The sequence below is a fragment of the Gopherus evgoodei genome, chromosome 4 (assembly GCF_007399415.2).
Source record: "Gopherus evgoodei ecotype Sinaloan lineage chromosome 4, rGopEvg1_v1.p, whole genome shotgun sequence".
Lineage (NCBI taxonomy): Eukaryota > Metazoa > Chordata > Testudines > Testudinidae > Gopherus > Gopherus evgoodei.
The window spans coordinates 22,638,061-22,655,136 of NC_044325.1; the positions used below are offsets into that span (position 1 = coordinate 22,638,061).

Genomic DNA, 17,076 nt, shown 5'->3' on the forward strand with positions numbered 1-17,076 from the left:
AGGCACCAAAACCGACCTGCCTGAGCTACTGGGGAGGGGCATATGACTGGTTTTGAGGCTTCCCTTTGCTTCTCTGTCAGAAGTCATTTTTCTGCGGGGAAGCAAAGAAATCTGCAGGGGACATGAATTCTGTGCATGCACAGTAACACAGAATTCCCCCAGGAGTAAGTCATTTGGCACAGAGGCTGACTTAAGCAATAGGTTACATACCATAGTTAGTAGTTCTGCAATTTCATATTTGAGTTCCTTCAGAACTCTTGGGTGCATACCATCTGGTCCTGGGGTCTTATTACTGTTTAATTTGTCAATTTGTTCCCAAACTTCCTCTAGTGACACCTCAGTTAGGGCCAGTTCCTCAGAATTTCACCTAAAAAGAATGGCTCAGGTATGGAAACCTTCTTCATATTCTTTGCAGTGAAGACTGATACAAAGGATTCATTTAGCTTCTCCGCAATGGCTTTATCTTCCGTGAGTGCTCCTTTAGTTCCTCAATTGTCTTTTTCTTATTAGTTTATAGAGAGACTTTTAAAACATGAATATACTTTTTTGAAATTTGATGCATTAAATTAGATTTACTGTGTATGAATTCAGTCTGGTAAACATGGTACAGAACCTCTTCCTAGATCTGGGCCCAAGAAAATGTCTGTAGGTGTTGAGGGGGCAGAATTTTCCTCTGCCCCCAGTGTGGAATTTGACTAGCAGATATACATAGTTGCATATGTATCGGATTCTGCTCCTCATTATACCTACGTTAGCCTCCCACTGGATCTTTTGTTAGCTGAGGTAAAGGACATGTCATGAAGAACAGCCCTGTGGCTCACCATATTGAAGACTCTTTTCTGGGCTTCATGAATTTTACCACCACCCACAGTGCATTTGAACTTCACTGTTTCTGTTCTGTTCGAGAGGGAGGGAAAACATTTTCCCCTTTATGATGAGGTCAAACATGTTTTTCTCTGCATATAAGTGGGTCCATCCAAGTCCTGATCATTTTACTCCTGTAGTATCATGGAAATGAGTGAAAGCAGGATTTGGTTTGCTGCAAATATTTGAGTTCTTGAACTTACCTTGCTTGGATTCTCTAGTGTTTTCCAAAAGCAAATTTCAAATTGCATATTCGGTTATAGAATTCTCAGCTTTGTAATTCACACTCTGTGGTTACCTACTGCCAGTCAGGAGGGAAAAGCAATATTGTGTGATTTCTAGAAGCCGGCTATATAGCACAAATTGCTAATATTCACGATGTGTGAATTATCTGCAACCCAAGAGTTATTAGCAGAAATGCAATTAATGAATTCACTTGAATTACAAGAAAATCACAATCTGTTTATGTACATTTCTCTCTCTCTCTCTCTCTCTCTCTCACACCCCCTCCCCCCCCAAATTTGATGAATTGAAAAAATTATTAATTCCAGATTCTTTGCTCTGCTCTAGTGGGTCATAATAGCAGTGGAAGAAAGTTGGGGATTATCAGCATTTATAGGAGCACAAGTTGCCTTGCCCTTTAAATATTCAGGGCTGGGTCCTCAGCTGCTGTAAAATATCAATAGATCAATAGACTTTTAGTAATACAATGGATACATTTAAAAATACATTTTCATGTGTCTGTTCCTCTTTCCACACTTACAGCCATCTTCATGAATAACAGTGGGAGTTACTGTACTTGCAAATATGAAAAGAAAGGCCCTAATTATGTAGGATACCATACACAGACAGAGATGAGAGAGGCTTGTTGGTAGATAACCAAGGGGATAGTTCCCCCATAACTTTAAAATTTTCATTATCTTAATTTAAAAATGCTGGGTTGTGAATAACTGCTGGATGGCAGGCCCAGGCAGCCATTGGGTATCCCCCAAGTTCAGGTCACTCTCATCACATAAGAACCTCATATGAATGAATAATGAAAACCAATGCCAGTCCTTTTGGGGTGTGCACATCCATGAGCAGAATATTTGATTTTCTTGAAGATGGAGGCAAATTTGGGTCTAAAACAAGCGATGATCTTGGTGCTGAGAAATAACACAGAGTCAGTAGAAAGGCATGTGCATTGATGTTGAGCTTCTGTGTGTATTCATGGACACTATTAACAACAACATCTCTTGGACTGAGAGGACTCTGAATCTAAAGTAGTTGGCAGCATCCAGGGGAATTTTAGTCATTTAGAAACTGCTGAAAATTCCACTGGCTTTCCTCCAGCACTTGTGGTTAGATTATGTATTAAACATTTGCTGCTGTAATGCTACAGGGGATCATTTACATAATAGAGCTGGTAGCTTATAAAAACTACTGGACTAACCTGTGATATGAAGTTGGCTGAGTGGTCTGGAAGTCAGTTAAAGCAGAAAGTAGTGCTGATACTGAATCTGGGGACAGACGTCTCATGGAAAGGAATTCTTAAGGCTGAGACTGTAAAATCACATTGAGTTACCGTGGTGCCAAGATTTTCCAGTTACCCTCCCAACCTGATAGCAAACACTTGGCTGTTGCTGGGAGTATGAGGAAAATGAAGCATGCCTGCTGCCGATTCTTTGGAAGGAGAAAGCTGCAGGGAGCATCTTCTGGTGAAAATACATCAATGCTTCCCAAAGAGGCTCAAAAGGAGAGAGACAAGCAGAAATCAAAGAAGATAAAGAGAGTGAAAAATATGGCAAGCAAATTGCTGAAGAATTTGTCCTCTGTGAAGGAGGAAACTGAAGAGAAGCCTGTGGACAAAGAGTCTAGTGGGAGGCAGTATCTCTCAGGTACTCTCTGCTAGTCTGTCCTCCCCACTTGCCTCCTCTGTTTCTTCTCACCATGGAGACTGTTTTCATCAGCGCCTGCTATTTGGAATAGGCTTCCTATCTCTCTCCTCCTTCTGGATTCACCTCTTGTTTCAAATCCTTTCTGAAATGTATATTTCTCCTTGCCTATGTTCTTTAATTTTACTCTCCTTTCTGTTGCTTATTTGTATTTCACTTTGCAACTGTATTCTCCATCCCTGCAAAGCGCCTTGGGTTAGTTTGTAAGAAATATGTGATACAAAGCAGAGTTTGGTTGTAAGAGTGTTCATATGGTGGTCTAGTCTTCCAGTAATGTGCACGGGAGCATGCATAGGTAACCTATGCCAACATAGCTCCCTCTCCACGCTACATCTATTGGCAGGTGCTGGGCCCTTAAATGTCAATAGCAAAAAATCTATTGCCTCAGGCAATTGATATTTAGTGATTGTTGCAAGAATCAGAGAGTTAAATGCACATTTTTTAACTAGGAAGCTAGATTCTGGGAAATATTTTCCCATGTGAATCCCCTCTTGCAATGCCCTCCTAGATCCCGACTCTAATGACGAACAGTAAAGTTATAGACACAGTTACAGGATGAGCTGGGCTTTAGACTCCTTTTAAGGTGTGTCTACAATGCCCTCAAGCTCAGGTTTGTGGGACTTGTGCTTGGTGACTTGGTGTTTCCAAACCCATGCTTGCACGTCCACAAACTGCATTGTAAACCTGGGTTTCACAGCCTTGCTAACACGTCCAGACTGCACTATGCAGACCTTTTGTCACAGGTCTGCAGCTTTACCTGCATCCATGCTGCAAAATGACAAGGGCTTGGATCTGAGTCACAGCGGGTCTCATGCTCTGACCCACCCCCAAGCAGGGTTCTAGGATTCTGGTCCCAAGTGATTGCTGACCTGAGTCAGACTGATTTGTGTGTGGATGGAAGTGGGTCTTGGGTTCAAACCTGAGTCAGTGCCCAGACTTAATGTGCAGTGTAGACATACCCTTAATCCCTCTTGAGTGCATCCCTCAGGTGACAGACCTGGCTGCCTAAACCACTTCCCAGGTTGGAACCATGTGGCTGTACCACCCTTACACTAAATCTCAGGATGCACCCTCTGGCTAACCTGACAGACCCAACTGGGTTTGGCACCTGTAGGTCCTTTTCCTCTGGGACCCTGTGACAAAATAGATTTGCAGAGACACAGAAACAGCTTCTTCAAAACAAAGCATTGGTTATTCACTCAAAGGTACAAAGCATGCAGAGCAAAGGTTCCCAGCAAAAATGCCTGTGTGCATATTCCCCCTAGCCCACACCTTAATCTTTCCTTGGAAGCTTTGATAAACTCCACTCAACACAGTTAATCCCATCTCTGGTCAGAGGAGTGACACTGCATTCTGCAGCATGCTCTGTGACTCCCTCTCCCAATGTGTTTGTCTGTCCCCATCATGACAACCCACTCAACTCCCTTCTTTCCTAGGCCAACATCTTTAAGGTTTTAGCATCCCCTTTGATGGGAAGGTCTGGGAAGAGTGCACCTTGCCAGAGTAGCTGGACCCAGGCATTGAGTATTCCCCAATCAATGGCTCCTTGTTTGTCTCCTTAGAGATGCTTTGTATTCTATGGAATGTACCTTATCTTTGCCATTGTTTCATTTCCTGTTGGATTCCCCCTTCACTCTATGTAATCAGGCACAAGCAGGGCCAGCTTTAGGAAGTGCAGGGCCCAGTTCAAACATTTTTGGCGGGGCCCCAGCAGGGATGACTAACAAAAAAAAATGTTAAAAAAAGCCTTTCTTTTCTTCCATGTATTATTTACTTTCCATAACTATATAAATAATACAATTATATATTATGTACATTGCGTCATATATGCTGTTGATCGGTTATTAATGAGCTCTGTTTCACATGTGTGGGTCCCCGTCACTCCCTGGGGGTGTGCTAGGGTGACCAGAGGTCCTGATTTTATAGGGACAGTCCCGATTTTGGGGTCTTTTTCTTATATAGGATCCAATTACCTCCCACTCCCTGTCCTGATTTTTCACACTTACTGTCTGGTCACCCTAGTGGTGTGCACATGTGTCGGTCCCAGCTGCTCCCTGCCCCACCTGCTTCTACTGTCCCAGCCCTTTAAATAGCCGCGGGAGCCCTGGTGAAGCGGCGGGGCTCCAGTGGCTATTTAAAGGGCCAGGGTGGTAGAGGCAGGGAGCCCCGGACTTTTTAAATAGCTCCCAGAGACCTGCAGCCCTACCCCAGGGCTCCAGCAGTGGGGTTCTGGTGGCAATTAAAGGGCCTGGGGCTCCAACCCCTTCTGGGAGCCCCAGGCCCTTTAAATTGCCCCCTGGGGAAGCCAGGCCACCCCAGCACAGCGCACCGGCTCTTGCCGGTACGCTGTACCAGGGCTTGGGTGTGGGGCCTCTTAGGTGCAGGGCCCAATTCAGGGGAATTGATTGAATTGGCCTAAAGCCAGCCCTGCGCAAGTATACTGAGGTGCACATGATATGTATAGAAATAATACACAGCTCCCTCATTCTTCACAGATGTATTTGAAATTTGTTTCCAAGGTGTGACCAATCACCAATCACACTAGCCTGTTCAACATTGGCGCCCATGAGAGCCAGGTTTCCTTCCTGGCTCTGCTGTAGCTAGGTTTGGAAGAGTTAGATTTTTATTGGTAAATGTCAGCAAAGATTGTTTTCCCTGTGTGCACAGTAACTGACAAAAAATATTTCCATCACTAATAATGAAAATGTACAGATAGGCAGAGTAAGAAAACTGCTGCTTGAGAACTTATTAGAGTTTGATTTAAGGCTATTCACTTTGTATATTTTGACTTGTGATGTTGACAATTGTGTTTTAAGGGTTATAAAGCTTTAACTTTTTGAATTGCAGCATCTACTGCCATTAAATAATTATTGTCTGACTTGCCCCATTTCCCAGAACTGAGAAAGTTTATATCAATAAAAAATTTTAAAAAGATTAAACCCCATAATTTTGTGCAACTGTGAAAATTTAAATGGATAACAATGTTGAAAAGTGTTGAAAAAAAATCAATACTATTTGTCAAACTTATATATATATAAAGATATAATTCTGCCAAGCCTAACTATAGATGACTGTGGGAAACCCACTTAATTGCATCTGGCCTCAGTCTACCCACCTGTAAAATGGGAATGATACCCTACCTCACAAGGCTGTTATGAGAAAACATTTTTCTTATCTGTGAGTTGCTCAGTAATTACTATGATGATTGCCATAGAAAAGTCTATAGATAAGTCAATAAACTTCTGGTTGTGTTTTTACTGTTTCAGATCGAGCCATTTGTGAATTGATAGATCAAGCAAAATTTCTTGAAGCTTGTAATCACATTTATGATCTGGAACAATCTGAGCATAAGAGTGAAATAAAGATTGACTCACTTTACAAAAAAGTAGCAGAAAGAATGTGGTTAGTTGTGCAAGAAGAAATCATTGGAGGTGATAGTATGTTACTGGAGCCACTGAAATCAGTAGGTGCATCACTGAAGTGGGAGAAAGAGAAAGAAAAAGAATGGTTTGACAGTGTCAAAGACATGGAATCTGTTTCAACCTGGAGCCCAAAATACTGGAATAAAGATCTGGAGAAACTGCTAATGGTGTGCATGGCAACACAGATTCCCTCCTTTATGTCTGCTAGCAACACAGATGAGTCTGCATTAAAAGATCATCTGAGTCAGTTGGAAACCACGATTCTTCCCAAGCTGAGATGTAAAAGAGATGTCTTCAAAGAAGCAGGATTGCTCACTACCTATACAAAATGTTGTAATGCCTGTTTGTCTTCTCATCTTTCCACACTTATAGACGGTGATATGAGCTTCAGCAAATGTCTTCTCATTTATGAATGGGGCTTTAATATGTACAGAAGGTATGTTCTGGGTATTTCCTCTTTTTCTTTATACCTTTCAGTTTCCCTCTTAGTTCTGAGCATGGTCTTTCCTGAGCTTCAAGGCAGTGATGCTGAAGGAACATAAAGGGAAAGGTTAGCCAATATTCAGGCCCTTGTGGGTTAGGAGGAGAAATTGATGATAGGTATCTCTTTGGTGCAATCCTGTTTATTTACAAAGAATGGACACAAAGTTCTGTTTCCATAAGCACAGTAGGAACCAAACAACAGGAGGCATTTTCTTTGCTCATAGTTCCAAGCTCTTTCCCAGTAGCGCACTGCCCCAAAAGCTCTCTCTTTCGCTTTCTCTCATGGTCTCACTACTAGCACTTCTCTTACTGTCTCCTTGGATTTCTTGCTGCTTTCTGTCTGCTTCTGACTTCTTCTGGCTCACAGGGTATGTCTACACTACCCGACAGATTGGTGGATAGCGATCGATTTATGGGGGATCAATATATCGTGTCTGGTCTAGACGTGATATATCAATCCCCGAACGCGCTCCCGTCGACTCCGGAACTCCACCAGGGCGAGCAGCGGTAGCGGAGTTGACGGGGGAGCTGCGGCTGTCCATCCCATGCCATGAGGACGGGAGGTAATTGAAATAAGATACGTCGACTTCAGTGACACTATTCCCGTAGCTGAAGTTGCGTATCTTACATCGGCCCCCTACCCCAGCCCAGTGTAGACCAGGCCACAGACATGCTCAGCTCTACCAAACAATGCCCCACCTCCCTGCGTTTGTATTCAGGCCCCAGGAAAAATTCCTTAGACTGCATGGCTCAACTCCTACTCCAGCCTTGACATGCTGGTCTGTTATTTTGGGTGGTGGCTTCTACTCATGAAAGGGGCATTTAACTGCTCCCTCATTTAGCTTAATCTAATGGAAGGCAGCTATAATGCCTACCAGCACTGCCCATAGGCCAAAGACACACTTAATGGGAGCCACCCAGCCTCCTGCATAACAATGTCTTTTCTATGAGTTTGATTTTGCTTGTTCTTAGTGAATGGATTTCCTTTTCAGACCTAGACCACGTCTACGCTACAGACCTATATCAGAATAACTACGTTACTCAAGGGTGTGAAAAAATCCACATCCCTGAGCAACGTAGTTATACCGACCTAACCCCCTGTGTAGACAGTGCTATGTCAGCATAGGAGCATCTTCACTAAAGTGCTACAGCAGTGCAGCTGTACATGAAGACAGCTGTACATAGCACTGTACATGAAGACAAGCCCTCAGATACCTACCAATTTATAAGTGGTATCATGGTAGCTGAATCCCTGATCATCTAGGGCTCTGTAGAGCACAACCTTGAACTTCACCCAGAACTGATGAGAGAGACAGTCTAAAGAATAGGCATTATGGGACAGATTGACTTCCCTGTTCTGCTCACATTGTGCTACATAGATTGGAAATCACCTGCATCTCACCTAGGGATTCCCCTGGTGTTGGGGAGTTCCCAGTGGTGGTAGGGATAGCACAGTTGGCTCCTGCATTAGCCCTGCTGCAGCCCTGGCTCAGAGCACAGGGAAGAGGTGTGGCTGGATTGTATGGTGCTCCATCTGTCTTTATCTGGCAGATGGTATTTTAACCACATTAGGGAAGAGCTGAACAAAAAATTGGGGTACTGTAATCAGCCCTCCGGCAGGGGGACAGAGGAGAGGGAATCAGAGAGTAATTGGAGAATGGGGCCACAAAATGGGCCAAAAAGAGAAGAATCAAAAAAGAATGGGGCTGGGGAGGATCAAGAAAATATTTTACCTAGTCGTAAATGCTCCTTAGATGAGAGCTGAATGCTGCTTTGTGCATGCAGTTAGCCAGGTGAGCTACACATCACAAATATGGCCATAGCCAAGCACAGACTCTCAGTACTGGGATTGGAAGATCCACAAAACTACTGGAAAGCTGCCGCTCTTACTGCGATTTTGTTTTCTGTGTGCAATGACAGTGAGAAGCTGCTGATGCCCCACTGGACTCCACAGCAGAGGCTCTTAGCTGATGCACATGTTCTCAAGTGGATTTTTTCAAATATGGAGGAAAAGCTGCTCACAGTCACCCAGGTAAGAACATGGAGTTTTAGTAAACCTGGCTGTCACCCCAAATCATTGTCTTTTTAACAATACATTTCCTTGTTATTTTGGCTCATGCACAGAAAAGGTCAAATATTCCTGCCCAGCTGGCTACCCCCTGGCCCTACTCCTTGATCTGTTTATTTAGTAGGGGAATGAAAACATACGACCAGGGCTGGCTCCAGGCCCTAGCACGCCAAGCGAGTGCTTGAAGAGGTAAGCCGTGGGGGGCGCTCTGCCAGCGCTGCGAGGGTGGCAGGCAGGCTGCCTCCGGTGGTTTGCGGGCAGAGGGTCTGCTGTTCCCGTGGCTTCGGTGTACTTCCCACAGGCAAACTGTCGGAGACAGCCTGCCTGCTGTGCTTGGGGCAGCAAAATCCTTAGAGCCGCCCCTGCATCCCACATACTGAATGTTATTAAATGAGGTGATGGTTTCAGTGTGGTTCCTAGCAGACATGTGCCTACATCACAAACAGCCCCCATCCCAATTTGTTGGTAGTTTCAGTAAAGAAGCCAAGAACTGAAGGTCAACGAACAGCCATCTGCATTCCTCACTGATAGGTGGTGCTTTATTCAAGCACTTTGGCAAGAGGCTGCTGGGAACTTTTCGCTGCTTCTTTTCATGCTATTACTGTACCTGCACTATGGGGGGACTCAATCCACACACACACAAGATCAGAGTATTTGGTCTTTATCCAGGTGGAGTACAGGGAGGCCGTGGAGGTGAAATCCACCCCGCAACTAACCCAGGGCTGTTTCATGGGATTACGTACCCCTTTCCCTATGGAAGCTAATCAGCCTGTAGTTTGGACTAAGGGTCACAGACCCTTTGCACCAGTCATGCAGGATATTGGGACCTCTGGATCTGTGTAATATGGATCTTTGGTCACCCCAGCCTGTCCCCAAAGTGGCCTTCCATGCTAACCTTTGTGGGGCTGCCATAGATACAGTTTCCTTGGCAAAGCATACAGGAGCACTCAGCTGGCAGATACCCCACAAAGCCTCTAAGGACATGTCTACACTGCAACATAAGCCCGTGCTTGGGCCTGGGCTCAGACCTAATCCCCCTTGCGTCTGTACTGTGCAGGGCTGCCCAGAGGATTCAGGGGGCCTGGGGCAAATCAATTTCGGGGGCTCCTTCCATAAAAAAAGTTGCAATACTATAGAATACTATATTCTCGTGGGGGTCCCTGCAGGGCCTGGGGCCTGGAGCAAATTGCTCCACTTCCCCCCCCGGGCAGCCCTGATATAGTGATTGTGCTAGCCCAGGGCTCAGATGCAGGGTCCTAGGACCCTGCATTGCCTGAGCTCAAGTTAAGCCAGGACCCAGGGTCCAAGCCCTCTTGTTTTGCAGTATAGATGCAGCCCTGCTTGACTTGGGTCCCGGGTGTCAGCTGGAAGTATCCCACAATTTGATGGGACAACTTCCTTAAGTCCTCAGCAGCTCAGGTCAACGTTAACTCATTCCCTTCTGATCTGCAAGCCCTCTTGGGTTTGCCCTGGAGAACAAACTGATCAAGCCTTTTGCAAAGTGAGCTGCTTCCTGGTAATGTGCAGGGCAGGCAGTAAAGTTTTCCTACAGTGCACCATGGTCTTACGGCTAGAGAAGTGGCCACATTTCGGAGGGACTCCGGGATACGGTAACTTTGACTTGGGTCTGTGTACTGCAGTGTGCTATGCCAGAGCCCGAGGGTTAAGCATCGGTTAGAAAAGTCTTAACATAGGGTTTAAATACAATGCAAATGCTCAAGCCCAGGGTTCCCTAACACGGCTCAGCTGGCTTGAGTGCCACTAACTCCTGGCTTACATTCAGTGTAGACACACCCTTAGTGGTGCTTGAATGGGGAAGAAGGTCTTACAATCAATACATGACTCCAGCTCCCAAGGCCTCCAGGACAGTATTTTTTTAATTAAACCCCCCTTAGAAGGCTGCTTTGTTGGAATGTGGTGTGGGCTCCAAAGGAAAGAGAAGAGCTTCTGACAGGGTATACATTGCAATGCCGGGGTAGCCAAATGAAGGAGGTGAGACCGCGTTGCAGTGCTTTTTAATGTAGCTAGAACGCAAGCATGGCAGGGCCCACTTCCCATAGCACTGGCTGCAGTTAGCTGACACTGAGCCCTGTAACATTATCTCTTTCCATTTTCCCAGCCTCTCTCAGACAACATCCACCGGCAACCCAGCTAGTGAGGGAGGGGGAAACCACAACAATGTGTTGAATCAGTTCAGGAAATATTCTGGAGCATACCACTTTCCACAGCAGTAGCCCAGGAATGATTTCTGAAGGAAAAGGCCTATTTAGTCATGCACTTACTCATATAGGCACCCACTGAGGAAAGCATCTAAGCATGTGCTTAAGTCGGATTGTTTATGCTTAAAGTTAAGCACGTGCTTAAGTGCTTTCCTGAATCAGGACTATAGGGAAGACCTCATGCTCTTAATGTCTCTCTTCAGCATGCGTTTCAGATGAGGATGTGACTATAATCATGATAGACACTGTAAGACCAGCTCCAAGAATGCATCTGCATCGTTGGCAGGCCTCATGCAATTATCCATCCTGAATAATTTTGATTGTGAATCTCACCCCTTTTATTTCTTTTGTGAAAAAACTATATGATAATCAAGACATGAAAAAATGTCAGCCCATGGGTTATTCATGAGCTGGTGTCTTTGAATAGATGACATTCCTGGTGTGTGACTGATCATGAAAGTCACATGGTATTGTTTTTGCTCCTTGCACGGGTGTCTGAAAGAATGCATAATGACTTGTCTAATTTTTTCATTGACGTCCTGCTTTGTTTTCTGATAGGAGTATTGGCCAAATATTTGCACATACAAAAGGCTGTTTTCACAGCCATTCAGACACAGAAAATAACAAGGGATACAATCAAATCAAATGGACATTCAGAATTTGAATACAGGGTTTTGCCCAAACCCTGTTTTGCCCTATTCAGCCTACTTTGGTCTTCAGCCTAAGTACTCTCATAACTAGTATGAATAGTGTTTTCTGTCCCTATGGGTTAGCTGTTTTGGAGGGCAGATTTATCAAGTTATCAGCATTTCTTTGGTGCAGATGTCAGGGATTCATCCTGAAGTGCTGACATACAATGGTGGGGAATTTGATCCCCACTTGGGGCCAATTTTCAAAACTCCTTTCCATAGTATTGTGGATTGTCATTTAATGGCTGATCCATCCTTTCATTGAGGACACGGCAGGGCGAGAGTATGCACAGCTGGATGTAAACTTGGCAGGAGGCCCAAGTTCAAAGTGACCCACAAAGGGGAAAAAATGGAGCATGCATCTTTCCCTCTCTATTTTTAATGCTGAAAGAAGAAGGCCTGAAAGTCATGGGGTGGAGGGGGAAGTTTGGTTCCTGCTTGTTTTTTACATGGGAAGTTCAGATCCTCTCTAGAAGACTCTGGAAGACTCTACAGTGACTGGAGAACTAGCAACATCACAAGAGCTAAACATGAAAGTTTAGCTACTATGGCCACGTCCAGACTAGGTATTAAAATCGATTTTAGATATGCAACTTCAGCTACGGGAATAACGTAGCTGAAGTCGAATTTCTAAAATCGAGGTACTCACCCGTCTGGACGGCGCGGCATCGATGTCCGCGGCTTTCTGTGTCGATTCCGGAACTCCGTTCGGGTTGATGGAGTTCCGGAATCGATGTAAGCGCGCTCGGGGATCGATACATCGCGTCCAGACTAGACGCGATATATCGATCCCCGAGCAATCGATTTTAACCCGCCGATGCCGCGGGTTAGTCTGGACGTGGGCTAAGAGTGAGACGGATTTTTCTTCAGACTGTTTATTTGGTTTTGGTTAAAATGTTTGAACGACTGTGTAATAATGAATTAATACTTTGTTAAAGATTCAGCACTCTCATCCTTTCAATCAAGTTAAGGGCCCACCATAAATTCCGAGGTCTGCCCACAAAAACAGGGATGGTCAGATATTGCATTCTTGATATTTCTAAGCCAAACAAACAAAAAAACTGTCCACAATCTAAAAACATAAAAAATGCTAAACAATATCAGGTCTTCTCTGTTCAGCATAAGAAGCAAAAAAGGGCACAAGCCCAATTTATAAAAAAAATCCTTTGCTGTTCTCATTTAAGCAATGAAACTTTTCTCTACAGTGTCAGGTTTGTTTTCAGATTTTGTGTTTATGGTGTATCCAAAAGTCCTTGGCCAGCTTCCCATAGGGCAGCTGCATGATGTCCACTTGGGTTAAACGGGGCTGGACTATGAGCATAACACAAAGGTAGAAGATCTTCAAATGCACAGGTGCGGGGTGAGATAGGGAAGCCTAACAGATAACAAATTGGGTCGTATTGTAAATGTTTGTATTTTAACTTTGTTATATTCAGAAGGAAGTGAGAGAAGCACTCAGACAAGCCATTACCGTGCGGGAAAAACACTATACAGACACTACAATCATTCAGGTAAACCACAGCTGATGTTCTTTGTAGCATGCAAGTCATTACACGCAAGATCTTCAGCATTTGCTAATATGCTCTAATTTTACAGATCTAGGCTCAAGTCTGTTGTGTTGCACACCTGCAATCCTACAGACTTCAGCTGTAGCTGTGTCACTGAGAGCAGAGTTTTTCCTCTTTTGTATAAAAGAAAAATAATGAACTTTCCCATGTTTCTCTATATCCTCAGCAATAGCCTGATCCTGCTCCCACTAAAGATGGTGAGAGTTTTGCCATTAACTTCACTGTGGGCAGGCTCATGCTTGAAGTGCTGCATGCATGTTTGCATGAAACTTCAATATGTCTATGGTGGTGGTGTAGAGGCATTGGTCCAGATTTTCCTAACATGACCAAGGACAGGATAGGCCCATTACTCAATGCAGGGAGGAGGGGGAGAGATAATAACAGAAAACATGGAAATGTCCAAAGTGCTAAATGCCTTTTTTATTTCCGTTTTCATCAAAAAAGTTAGTAGTGATCAGAGGTCTACCGTAGTGAATGCCAGTGAAAATGAGGTAGGATCTGAGACTAAAACAGGGAAAGAACAAGTTCAAAATTACTTAGACAAGTTAGATGCCTTCAATTCAGCAGGGCCTGATGAAGTGCATCCTAGAATATTCAAGGAGCTGACTGAGGAGATACGGAGCCATTAGTGATTATCTTTGAAAACTCATGAAAGATGGGAGAGATTCCAGAGGACTGGAAAAGAGCAAAGGTAGTGCCCATATATAAAAAAGGGAAATTAGGAAAATCTGGAGAATTACAGTCCAGTCATCTTAACTTCAGTACCTGGAAAGATAATGGTGCAAATAAACAAGCAATCAATTTGCGAACACCCAGAAGACAATATGTTGCTAAGTAATAGTCAACATGGATTTGTCAAGAAAAAATCATGTCAAACCTACCTTGGAATGTGCAAGTGATAGTTTGCAAAAATAGCTAATAAAGGAAATTTGTATGGGCACATACAGAGGCCAAGTTGAGGATCCTTTGAAATTTGGCCCACCAAGGTTTCCTCTGTGGGCTGCCAATTAAGCTCTGTCTGAGCAGCTGGAGAGTGGTGACTGCTGGCCGGGGGCCCAGCTCTAAAGGCAGCACTGCTGTCAGCAGCAGCACAGAAGTAAGGGTGGCAATATATACGATACCATGCCACCCTTACTTCTCCACTGCTGCTGCTGGTGGCTCTGCCTTCAGAGCTGGGTGCCCGGCCAGCAGCTGCTGCTATTCGGCTTCCCAGCTAGTGCTTAATTTGTGCTGGGCTGAGCTCCGGCATCTCTTTCATTACAAATTAAGCACTGCAGGTAATAATGTTGATTTATAAACTTTGTTAAAAGATAGAAACACTAACACATGTTCCAATCAAAGTCTTTATTTACTGGGAGCTGAAGTTTTTTTTCTTTTATTTTGTCAGTCTTCTGCACAGATGGCCTGCCTCTAGTCATAAAATACTCATATTGGCCTGCAGGCAGATCTAACTGAGTATAACAGCACTGGAGTTTGGATTTGATTGGACTGAAATTACAAGTTATTGGGCTCAGTGCATGGGTAACTGGGTGAAATGTACTGCCCTGGAATCTACAGACAGTCAGATTAGATGACCTAATGGTCCCTTCTGGCCTTAAACTCTATGAATCTATGAAATCTCCCAAGGGTTTTCATGAGATTTCCACCAGCAGGGGCTGCATCCAGAACCAGTCCCAGAGAGGCAGTGAGACAGGGTGAAACATCCAAGAAAGGATTAAGGGCTGCCTGCCTGGCGCATGACTGTGCAGGGGATTTAAGGAGAGACAGGGGAAAAACCTCTGGGGATTGCAGCCTGCTTTGGTCAGGGAAATCACTTAGTTTTGTTAACCTCCTGAGTTTGTGTCTGTGAAAGTGTGCCCTGTGAAACTTCCCCTTGGGGAGGCTAGCCCTTTGCCCTGCCTCTTCTGGCCAACGCCCCACCTCTTCTGGGCAAGGCCATCCCCTGCTCCCTGCTCTCAGCTCCCCTGTGGCCCCAGGTGTGGGGGGGCAGCTGAGAACTTGGTCGGGTCACAGGGAGGGGGAGTTGGCTTAGAGCTCAGCCCTGGCTGGAGTCAAGCTCTCAACCCCAGCTGGGACCACGGCAGAACTCTTGGCCCTTGCTGGAGCTCCGAGCTAGGAGCCTGTCCCCTGTTCCGCCCTTTTCGCCCCCAGCCCCATCCATGGCCCCACCCCATTCTGCCCCTTCCCCCACAGCCCCACCCATGTTCCTTCCCCACTCGGCCTCTTCCCCTGAGGCCCTGTCCTCTGCTTGCTTGCTCCTTTCACACACACGCCGCTGGGGCCCTGAGATCGGAAAAGCTCTGCAGCTGGGAGAGAGGCCTCATCCAGCCCTGGGGCCCTGGTGTGGGCAGATTTTTCTGGGGCCCCCAGATTGGCCGAGGCCCCTAGGCATGGCATGATCCTGGTTCTTCCCTGGGCCAGTAAGAAAGCCACTTGCTTATAGGAAGGTTCAGACCCAATTCAGATTCAAATCAACCTTGTCTCCCAAATCTGATTGTAGATTCAGACTTGAGGTTCCAATTCAGGCCCATGCCTACATGAAATAAATATTTAGTCACAAATTTTCAGATGGTGGCCTCAATTTCTCTTCAGGCACAAATTATGTCTGAAATTTGATCAGAGGTTTAAGTACCTGCTTTGTGGCTCCATCAGGTATTTAGCCGTCCAAGTCAGTGTGGCCACAAATGACTGCACAGGCCTGGTTAAGGCAAGGTGGGAAATGTTGTTTTTAACATGGCACATAGGCATATTAGATTAGCTATCTATATCTATCAATACTGTCTATAACAGGGGTAGACAACCTATGGCACACGTGCCCCCTTCGGCACGCGAGCTGATTTTCAGCGGCACTCACACTGCTCAGGTCCTGGCCACCGGTCCGGGGAGCTCTGCATTTTAAAGGAATTTTAAGTGAAGTCTCTTAAACATTTAAAAACTTTGTACTTTACAGACAACAATAGTTTAGTTTTATATTATAGACTTATAGAAAGAGACCTTCTAAAAATGTTAAAATGTATTACTAGCATGCAAAACCTTAAATTAGAGTGAATAAATGAAGACTCAGCACACCACTTCTGAAAGGTTGCCGATCCCTGATCTATAACATCTATACTGGCAAAGCCTTCTAATGGAGACACAGCTTATACTGGCCAAAGAGTTATTTTGCTAGTATATTTTATACCAGTTCCCCAAACGAAGTAAGCCATACTCATAGACTCATAGACTCTAGGACTGGAAGGGACCTCGAGAGGTCATCGAGTCCAGTCCCCTGCCCTCATGGCAGGACCAAATACTGTCTAGACCATCCCTGATAGACATTTATCTAACCTACTCTTAAATATCTCCAGCGATGGAGATTCCACAACTTCCCTAGGCAATCTATTCCAGTGTTTAACTACCCTGACAGTTAGGAACTTTTTCCTAATGTCCAACCTAAATCTCCCTTGCTGCAGTTTAAGCCCATTGCTTCTTGTTCTATCATTGGAGGCTAAGGTGAACAAGTTTTCTCCCTCCTCCTGATGACACCCTTTTAGATACCTGAAAACTGCTATCATGTCCCCTCTCAGTCTTCTCTTTTCCAAACTAAACAAACCCAATTCCTTCAGCCTTCCTTCATAGGTCATGTTCTCAAGACCTTTAATCATTCTTGTTGCTCTTCTCTGGACCCTCTCCAATTTCTCCACATCTTTCTTGAAATGCGGTGCCCAAAACTGGACACAATACTCCAGTTGAGGCCTAACCAGCGCAGAGTAAAGCGGAAGAATGACTTCTCGTGTCTTGTTTACAACACACCTGTTAATGCATTCCAGAATCATGTTTGCTTTTTTTG

General features: G+C 44.8%; 1 protein-coding gene across 1 annotated transcript in view; it reads left to right on the forward strand.

Moving 5' to 3' along the window:
- Nucleotides 1-1,890: 1,890 nt before the first annotated feature.
- The window catches only part of LOC115649758, a 35,963-nt gene continuing 20,777 nt past the window's right edge, over nucleotides 1,891-17,076 (forward strand). Inside the window, exons 1-4 of the mRNA XM_030558685.1 lie at nucleotides 1,891-2,741; nucleotides 6,065-6,656; nucleotides 8,624-8,735; nucleotides 13,116-13,190. Coding sequence (XP_030414545.1) covers nucleotides 2,495-2,741; nucleotides 6,065-6,656; nucleotides 8,624-8,735; nucleotides 13,116-13,190 — 1,026 coding nt within the window. The 5' untranslated portion in view covers nucleotides 1,891-2,494. The remainder of the gene's footprint in view (nucleotides 2,742-6,064; nucleotides 6,657-8,623; nucleotides 8,736-13,115; nucleotides 13,191-17,076) is intronic.